This window comes from Orbicella faveolata, unplaced genomic scaffold, assembly GCF_042242905.1.
Source record: "Orbicella faveolata isolate gen_17 unplaced genomic scaffold, um_ofav_v1 contig_2, whole genome shotgun sequence".
Lineage (NCBI taxonomy): Eukaryota > Metazoa > Cnidaria > Anthozoa > Scleractinia > Merulinidae > Orbicella > Orbicella faveolata.
This window is the reverse complement of record NW_028301547.1, coordinates 20,622,501-20,632,500: the sequence shown is the minus strand read 5'-3', so window position 1 is coordinate 20,632,500 and position 10,000 is coordinate 20,622,501. Positions and strand designations below refer to the sequence as shown.

The window sequence follows — 10,000 nt, the reverse complement described above, 5'->3', positions numbered from 1 at the left end:
TTTTTTTCCCTTTAGCTTTTTTAATAATCTTTCGTGTATAGCGCCATGGACAATTAATGGATTTGGTGCTATATAAATATTTTTATTATTTTTTATTATTGATTGACTGACTGAATGACTGACTGACTGACTGACTGACTGACTGACTGACTGATTGATTCTTTTTTTTTATTTTCCTGCGATGTGCCAATGTGTCACCATAGAATTTCTTGATAATTTACGCGTTTCAGCACCATGCCTCGTGGCAAGGGCCACAAGGTTGTCTTACCGAGAAGAGATAGGTGAGCTAAACTTGTATTTGTTTAATATCCAGTTTGTTTTGTTGCTATATTCGGAGACACTTTACTCTGATGTTAGCTGCCATCATAAAGTTTCTCTGTATTTTGACATGTAGCTTTTCATATCGCTGGTCAGTGGAGTTGGTAGTGGATGAGTTGCTCACCGGAACAGGCTAGCATAAACAATTAAGTCAAATCACTATGTTGCGAGCTTTATGTGGCTTTGCATGACATAGCGGTCTTGGTTTTTATCGCGTCACCTTTAATACCGTGACTATATATCTTTTGAAAAAAAAAGCAATAGGAAAGACAACGGTGCAAGCTGAATGTAAAACATTTCACTAATAAGATGTGAACATAAATTAAAAATAAAACTGCTTAGCTTGACGAAGAGGAAACTTAAATCTGCTAAATAGCCAATGAATGTCAGGTTCAAAGCAATACTCTCCAATGGCTGAATTCACCAGCATTGGTGTTAAAACCTGGAACAAAATCGTAATGTCCTTAATTTTTATTTATAAAGCGAGCGCCACATATTCCGTTTGTTTGTGTAGTTGTTTGCATAATCGCTCGGTTGTTTATTTGTTTGTTTGTCTGCGACGTGTATGTTTATTACTTTAGGTATCGAAATCAGGATGAAATGGGACAAATTTTTGAAGCGGTAAGTCTGTATCATTTTTAAAGATCAAATGAGCCAAAATTTAGACTTTTTTTTTCATTGAGTCCAGTGTGCTCATTAAGTATCAAATAAACATATTCTGAAATTTCAAATGAAGTGGACGAAACAATCGTAGAGCGGTCGGGAAAATTGTCGGATAATTGTAAGAAATAAAACTTGTGATGTCACTGTTGGTGAGCTTAAGAAATGCGGGAAATTTGAAACTGTTTTGGTTTCAAGTGCACAGTGAACTTCAGAGGAAAACCACTCAAAATCCAAAGTTAGCACTTTCAAGTTCACGCAGGACCCAAAACTTAAAGAGAATAATTTACGCCCTCGAAGCAATCGCGCGTTTGTGCAGAACACTTTACCGAAGACAGCTTCGAACAAATCTTGTGGTAAAGAGTTTGTTAGGACTCTCTTTCAAGTATCGTCAACTTGTACTGAAGAAAGACGCGGTATCGACGATTTTTAACTTCACCGTGCAACGTTGCAAGCCGGTCAATTGGACAAAAAACGACGAAAAACAAGCGGATGATGCACGCCGCACAGCAGGCAAACTCCTCGGCCATTTCCCAAGTAAAATAAGGTTTGCATTTAGATCCACAACCTTCCCCACGAACGACTCGCTGATGCAGAAACGCAGCAATGTTCAAGGCAACAGTGACGTCACAAAGTAGTCTCAGTTCCATTCCTTCCGTTAAAGTATGCGGTCATTTTGGAAACGTTTTCCGGAAGCCATTGGCTGTCTTCTTTTAACATTTTTACTCCTTTTCACGGCTCAGAAAGAAAAATTTCCACATATTTTTTTTAAAATGTTGTTTTTGAACATTTCGTCGCTAAAAAATGGCTGAAGGAAAGATGTTTAAATTTTGGTTCATTTGACCTTTAAAGCTAAGCCAAGGAGTCTGACAAAAACTGCAGGGAAAGGAGAAAATGTTGTCTGCAAAAAACCTAAATGTAGAGCGACTACTCCTCACTGATTTTAATTTCTGTTGGCTTTCATAGAATCCAGGTTTGTATTTCTTTTCACAAGGAGAATCAGAATTTCAAAAAGCAGATTTTTTTGGTGCCATACAAGATTTCAGCACAGCTTTGAACATGCTGGAGCTCGTATCTACGTCGCCTCCTGAAGTGACAGTAAAAGCTTTACATAGGAGAGCACAATGTTTCTTTTTCCTGGTAAGAGTCTAGCTCTGATATATATTAGCCATAGATCTTAAGAAGACAAAATAAAAAGGTTAATGCCTTAAGTTACAATTTTGAGACAACAAAATAATAGTTGTACTCTAAATTTTCTTTTCTGATTGCTTAGGGGAATTAGTTCATCAAGGACATTTTAATACACCCGATACCCTTTCTTTTATGAATGTCATCGTTTGGTAATAAACTATATCGCAAAGACGACTCCCCGTATTGCAAGGTAGAGGGTTCCCTGATAAGATCTATTAGATCATTCTTAACCCCTATTACAAAAAACATTCAATGGTTTCTCTGGAAAAAAAAGGTTTTTTTCATCGGTACAATTTAAAGAAAGGAAAATCTGTAAAGTCTCGCTTGATTCAATACACGGACGCAACAAAATACTCGCGGTATTATATGTACTACCGTCTAAGGGTACATGTGTATGGTAACGGCGTTTCTATTCCTTATACTTACATAAAGAATAGCATGTTCCCTCGTTCGTATCCACTGATTCAGTAAAAAAAAATTATTCCAACTTAATTTTTTATACTGCATATTAACTTCTTCCATTTGCCTCATTTGCACAGGGCCAACTTGACCAATCCGAACGAGACTGTACGAAAGGTTAGTGCACTCAGTGTTTAACTTTTAATGCTCTGCATTTCATTAAGTCTACTATTCAGAAAGCAGAGACTGTCATTATCGATAAAAGCCACTGAGTCTCCATCAAACTGTCGTTTTCGTCTGGATCATGAAACGTTCATTTTCTTGCGACGTTATTATGACAAGAATTTTGAGAAAGCTCTTTCTTTCCAATATTCTATTCTAATCTAATTTAATCTGTACATATATGCGCCAAGTTTCGATCCATTACTTTAATGTTAGCATATAAGATATAGCGTTTTGAAATTTCAGGACTAACCAATGTGAGCGTTTTTCAAATTTTACATTGGTGGCAGAAATTCGAGCGCAGTAACTGCTGTTATTAATAATGATCATAATGAAATCGAAATGAAAGCGTAATAGATTTTTTCGCCAAAAACCTGAAATAAGTTTCATTATATTTTTGTTTTAATTAAGCAAAACTATATATATACAGCTTCCTTGAATTCATTTGCCACTAACAGTGTATTATATTTAACAGATTTTCACCAATAATGGGTCTACATGAGATCTACTGTTTGACGTTATTGTAAATATTATCAGTCAAAGTTGATAATTAATGTTGTTTTGTTCTTGTTTTCTGTTTTGTTCTAATGTTTGCAGCTTTGAATATCAGTGAGGCGATAGGCTTCCAAGAGGGAATTTTTGAAGCAATTCTGCTCAAGATATCAACCATTGAAGTAACTGGTGATATTCGACGTGCTTTTCATCTGGCGGTATCCCTTAAGACTTTAGATTTGAAGGTAAATAATTCAACTGATGTCTATGCAAAGTCTATAGTATTTGCCTGACATGACGTAGCTTAACCCATGCAGGTGCTTATAAGATTGTTACTTATCTCTTGATCGGAATGTTGTTTTACTCAAAATGGCGTTGTACAGTACAGTACAGATTTTATTAGCACTTCCCAAGGGGGCTTTTCAGTATTAATACTACTAAATAAGTTACATTAAAATTAAAATGGAATAAATCAACGCACCAAGGAATTATAAAAATGATATGAAATAAGGTAGAATTATGTAACAATATTGTATTATGAAGATAAAAATTCACGTAAGAGTTTACCTCGTAATCTTCGTTAAAAATATTCAGAGATTCGCTTAGCTTAAAATTTCTTTCTAAACTATTCCAGTGCATGTATTTACTGTTTCATGGCTAGTTGATGTATATTCTATGTGGATAAGGAAGATAACGCCGTTAGTTCAACGTCTACTTATATTAGGTCACTAAAATACTTATCAGTGTTGTTTTGCTGTTATCTTTTCTTAAGGATATAACTTCCTGTTAATTTTTTTCCCTTTATATGTTACCTTTTTATGTTTTATTCATTATCCTTCACATTTTATATTTTATTTTACTCGAGAAACTTGACTTGCTCCTTGAGTTGTTGCTTTTTGAGTTGCTCCTTGAGTTGTTCCTAGAGTCCTGGAGTACGGTCTTTTAATTGCCTTACTTTCAAAGGTCAGCCTACTCCTGAAGTTCAATTTCGTAGCGCATGAAATCCTAGAAGAGTCTTTGAAGACTGCACAATAACTATACTTGTATGTTTATTTCAATTGCAGATTGACTCACGCGAGTGACGCGTTTCGAAATATTTGTGAGTGTTAACGATGCTCCGGGTACTAAGCATTTCTCCTCTTATTTTAGAAAGCGACACCGCATGTTGGGAGACTAAGGGAGATCTTGGAGCAAATTTTTCGAGAGGTTTGTTTTGGTCTACTTCCTCCATATTATAAATGTAAATATAGAGTTAGGCTCGCTATAGTCTTTTGAACCCTACATGTTTTTCCTGCAGTGAATTCAAAGCAACAGGATTTGCAAGTTAAGTAATATGATAAAATCTTTGTTAACAAGCCCTGGGGAGTTGTAATGCTCATTTGAACATATCCATATGGAATTTGCGCACCACAAATTCTTCATTATTATTATTATTATTATTATTATTATTATTATTATTATTATTATTATTACCATTACCATTACCATTACCAGTACCAGTACCAGTACCAGTACCAGTACCAGTACCATTACCATTACCATTACCAGTACCAGTACCAGTACCAGTACCATTACCAGTACCATTACCAGTACCAGTACCATTACCATTACCATTACCATTACCATTACCATTACCAGTACCATTACCATTACCATTACCAGTACCATTACCATTACCAGTACCAGTACCAGTACCAGTACCAGTACCAGTACCATTACCAGGACCAGTACCAGTACCAGTACCAGTACCATTACCATTACCAGTACCATTACCATTACCAGTACCATTACCATTACCATTACCATTACCATTACCATTACCATTACCATTACCATTACCATTACCATTACCATTACCATTACCATTACTATTACTATTACTAAGCAGAAACACTACCGCAACGTTGCAAAATAACTGAAATCAAAATTCTCGCTAATCCCTGACCAATATAGTTTGAATGTTGTATAAACGTGACATCGTCTGTACATTGAGCACGAACGAAGAAATAACTCCCGGTCCGTACTCTTCTGAAATTTTCTGTACCTATACGACAACTTAAACAACAACATGTAATTGCCACAGTGATCATACGTAACTAACGTTGATTGGACATAACCGGTTCGTAAGTAACAAACTGAATTTACGTACGTGCAGTATGCGCTGAAAGAGGCTATGAGAGGCCTTACTGACACGTCAGCCATCTCGTAAAGATGTGGCTGACGTTGAAAAAATTAAAAAAGACCTCCGAAGCGAGGTACAAGAAGAGTTTCGGGAAAAAATAAATGCTCTAACCGCCGGTTCGAATTAACATTTGAAAACACACGTTTTTATTTGCATAATATAAAAACATGATTGTCAGTTTCCACTTGATTGCGTTTCTTGTGAGTGAATATTAAATGGCAGAGTGGCAGAGAAACGTCCGCGATATTACTCGAGAAGTGGTTGAGTGCCTAAACGAAGAATGATACAATTCCTCGTCGATGGAAAATAGATTGTTTTCTCAAAGATGACGACGTGCATGTCATCATTCCTATTTTTGATCTTGAAACGTTCTTATTGTCCTTTGTAGCTGCGGAATTTCCCTTTTTTAAATGTATTTTTCAGGACCCAACACTTGCTGATGAGCTTGGAGACGATCTTATCCGTACTGGAACTGACCTTTTTACAAACAACCGTTTTAAGGAAGCCGCTGAATATTTCACTGAAGTTATTCGCCTTGTTTGTAAATTTAATTTCGTCCGGGATGCCTATGTATACCAAGCCAAATGCCATGTTAAGCTGGTAAGCTCCATGATAAAAAAGGTTAAGTCAGGTAAAGTTGCATACGAGCCAAGTGGACCAGAGGCCAGAGCTTATCCCGGTTTCTGTAGCATGAAGCAACTAGGAGTATTTCTACTCCCCCCTGGATGGGATGCTAGTCCATCGCAGTGTTACCCCCAGCATTAAGTTCGCCGGTACCCATTTATGCACCTGGGTGGAGAGTAAAGTGTGAGAGTAAAGTGTCTTGCCCAAGAACACAACGCAATGTCCCCGGCCAGGGATCGAACCCGGACCACTCGATCCGGAGACGAGCGCACTAACCATGAGGCCGCTGCGCCTTCCAAGCTCCATGATAGCTATTCATAAAATGTGTTGGATTCTGATTACTGGAGAAGGTCAAACTGAACGTGAACATTTCCTTCATTTATTAGGGTGAGTACGAAGAAGCAAGGGACCTTTGTACGACAGGTAGGGATTTTATTTTTGGGGCAAGCCCAGTAAACCTATAGAATGTCAGTCATATTGGATTTTAGGCAAACTTTAATCAGTCTCCAAAATGTTTATAGTGTGTGTATTCTCAAACCAATACTATAAAGGCAATGGGTTTGAGGCTCAGTATTATCACTGTCACCTACGATTGCAGTGTCGTCTTCAATTTCTGTTTAAAAATCGACGTATCCCTCTTCAAGTGTGGAAGTGTAGGTTCGAAAGCACGCTGCTATTTTGCTTTTTATTTTATTTCTGATTTTTATAAAATCATTTTATTTGTCATAAAAAAGCCAAGAAATTAAAATTATTAGTATTCAAAAAATACCAATAAACTTTAAGTTGGCAACTGCAATCAGTTGGATTTTTTAGCCAGTAAACATACATTTTTAAATAACCACGCCAGATTTAAATGTTCCAATGGTGACAAAAATGCCTACATTTTCCCTTACACCGACCAGCAGTTTGATAAGGACACTCGTGAATTCTGACAATCCTGCGACAAATAAATGGAAACAAATCATTCATTCTTTTATTTCGGTAGTTTTGAAACGCTTCCCTGATGATGACGATGGCAGACTCCTTCTCGAAAGCATTAACACAATCATCCTCGAGCGGAAGAAGGGCGCGGAAGGCGCGAAAAAGAAAACTTCAAAAAGGGTAGATACTTGATTATGTTTGTTCAGGATTCTTTCAAAGGTCCTCAAAGATGCTGCAAAGACCAAATTCTGATATCGCAAGAGGAAGATTTTGCAAGATTGTTCACCAGAGAAAGAACTGCTGATGGAATGGTGGCCAGCGCTGCTTGTTTACTTGTTCGCAATTATTTGTTTACGGGTTTGTTTAACTGCGTGACCGACCGACTGACCAGTTGACTGGTTGGCGCAGACTAGCCTAAGAAACAGATTGAATGAGTGACTTAGACCTTAAAACGAATTTGCATATTATTTAACAAACAAAGGAGCCTCGACTGTGCTCTGTTCTGTTGTAAAGCACGCAGAAAGCGGTAGAGCACGAAAGAAGTGTAGGGGAAAACACGAGACGTCAGTGTTCTTCTTGAGTACTCTACCGCTTCCTAAGTGCTTTACAACAGAACAGAGCACAGACGAGGCTTCTTTATTTGTTTTGTGATAAGGAATCCATTAATTTTCCCGCCCAATCAGAATATTTTCAACCAAACTTTATTTTCTATACGTGGAAAAGTGACGTCAGCATTCATCTGTTCTCTGATAAAGCACGCTAAACTAAGCCTATCACAATCCTTGTTAGAATTGTTCAAATAAGTTGATTGGCTATATAACGAGACGACAGCCGTCAATCACAAACTAGTCTTCAGCTAAACTTTCTGTTTCAAGTGGCTTTCGAGAGAAGCACGATCGCTTCAAAGTTCGCTCTTTAGTCTGATTTAAACATATGGATCTAGAAGTTTCTAGTCCAGAGGAAACCGGCCGCATTATGGCTCCTGAAAACGTGAGTCAAAAAGCTTGCTTAAAAAGATGTTTTTAAATGTCCTTTAAAACTGTCAGTTGAAGAACTAGATGTTAATTCGAGTAGGATCGAGTTCCATAGTTTTGGTGCCGCCACAGCAAACTTTCTCTCGTGATAAGTCTCTGGTCTAGCTTTCGGGGTCGCCAGATGGTGTTGAGAAGACGATCTTAGTGTCTGTTGAGAGGTATGATAATTAAGTAAGTCGCTGATGTAGCAAGGCGCTGCTCCATTGCCGAGAGCCTCGTAGACCGGTAGAAGAATTTTATATAAGGTACGGTAACAGACAGGTCGCCGGTGGAGCTTTTTTAGGGTAGGGGTTATACGGCCAAATTTCCTAGTACGTGTAACAATTCAAGCTGCTGTATTTTGAACGGATTGTAATCTTGAGTAGATGCTGAGAAAGACCATGTAGCAGTGAGTTGCAGATATCTGATTTCGAAGTAATAAAGGCATGAACAACAATTTTGGCACTCTTTTCATCAAATGTACCCTCTAATTTTGGCGATATTTCTTAAGAGATAATGGCAAGACTTGCAAATTGATTTTATATGTTCCTCAAGGTTGAAACAATTGTTAAAAATAACGCTGAGATTACGTCCCGAGGATGATGGTACAACGGTCACGTTGCCAATTTGAAGAGACTCTAAAGTGGGCATAGGACAATATCTTGAGCAGATAAGAACAACTTCAGTCTTGTCTTAAATCGAAGTATTTGCTAAGTTAAGAATTTGTTTATTTCTCTACGTGATTACCGCTTTGTCGGAATCTAACAAAACCTGTTATCTTAGTGCTGTTTTAACACACCTGTTATTCTGTTATTCGGGCAGCCATGTTTACCGCAGACAAAAAGCTTGTCTCCACTGAGTTCGTCTGAGTCACAGGGAACGTTTAATTTGGCCGTCAACTTTGTCAAAATTTCGAAGGAAAAATTTAAAATTCAGCTTACCATGCATCTGTTCTCTGATAAAGCACTCTGTTTCAGCCAATCAGATTGCGCGTTATATATAAACTTAAGTATAACTGAAGTTATGCTCATTATAACAGAAATAAAAACCAAAAGTAGCCAACTTTCACCCCGACTACATAATCCTGTTTTTGACTTTTGCAGCCATCCAGCTCTCGAGTACCTGAAAAACTGGTTGCCCCTGAAAAGAAACCGGTACGTGCAAGTTATTTTATTTTTTCGAAAAAAAAAAAAAGAAAAGAAAAATCCAACTAGCTATATTGTAGAGTTCTGTTTTTATTCATTATTAGACGCTATTTATATATAAGCATTATTTTAGCGTCTACTTTGAGGTTTTCCGGCTATATTTGCTTTAAAATTGAGGTGGTGATTGGAATTGTGATCTACCAAAACTAAGAACGAAAATGTTTTCTACTTTCCATTAAAGGTTCCGAACAAGAAGCAAAGGAAGAAAGAGGAATATCAGCGGATGAAAGTACAGTGGTTTTATGTTTTGTCTGATACATTCTGCACTGTGTCTTTATTGCAGTTTTCAGTGAAACAGAAAATCTTGATTACCCTTTAATTTATATCGTCAGAATATGCCAACGTTGTTGCCTTACACATTCATTCTGGTTTATAGGAGGCAGAGGAAATGCTAAAGGATTTTCAAGGCAAAATAAAAAAAGATCAGGAAAAACAGGAGCAAAAGATGGAAGAGGTAATGTGTGGGTATGCATAGTACGTATCTCTCCACAGGTGTGCTGATCAGATACACTCTGTTGCTGTCTCTTCTTTTGGGTGGCAACAACAACACGTACTTTATTTATTTATTAAAATAGAACAAAACTCTAGAACAAAAGTTGCAAAAAAGATAATTGGTGGTTTTCACATGAGGTCACTAAAATTCAAACTACAAAACTATTGATCCTCCTGAGATTTTACTTTCATGATGTATAAGAGCAGCTGAAAACTAATATTCATACAAAGTTTCGCTCCGAATAGGTTCTTGGTTTTGTGATAGGCTACGCTTGAATTTC

The 10,000-nt window shown here is 37.2% G+C and overlaps 1 protein-coding gene across 6 annotated transcripts in view; it reads left to right on the top strand.

Annotated features, from left to right (window-relative positions):
- The window catches only part of LOC110043483 (3'-5' exoribonuclease HELZ2-like), a 67,003-nt gene that overhangs the window by 9,566 nt on the left and 47,437 nt on the right, over positions 1 to 10,000 (top strand). For 2 of the 6 annotated variants that reach the window (XM_089290206.1, XM_089290205.1), the window contains exons 2-13: positions 204 to 281; positions 900 to 939; positions 1,945 to 2,118; positions 2,709 to 2,745; positions 3,388 to 3,527; positions 4,432 to 4,488; positions 5,888 to 6,064; positions 6,475 to 6,511; positions 7,074 to 7,189; positions 9,126 to 9,176; positions 9,409 to 9,456; positions 9,604 to 9,681. In XM_089290206.1, coding sequence (XP_089146332.1) covers positions 235 to 281; positions 900 to 939; positions 1,945 to 2,118; positions 2,709 to 2,745; positions 3,388 to 3,527; positions 4,432 to 4,488; positions 5,888 to 6,064; positions 6,475 to 6,511; positions 7,074 to 7,189; positions 9,126 to 9,176; positions 9,409 to 9,456; positions 9,604 to 9,681 — 1,002 coding nt within the window. In that variant the 5' untranslated portion in view covers positions 204 to 234. Of the gene's footprint in view, positions 1 to 47; positions 282 to 899; positions 940 to 1,944; positions 2,119 to 2,708; positions 2,746 to 3,387; positions 3,528 to 4,431; positions 4,489 to 5,887; positions 6,065 to 6,474; positions 6,512 to 7,073; positions 7,190 to 9,125; positions 9,177 to 9,408; positions 9,457 to 9,603; positions 9,682 to 10,000 lie in introns of those variants that run through there. The other 4 variants (XM_089290210.1, XM_089290209.1, XM_089290207.1 and 1 more) reach the window with 3 other exon arrangements.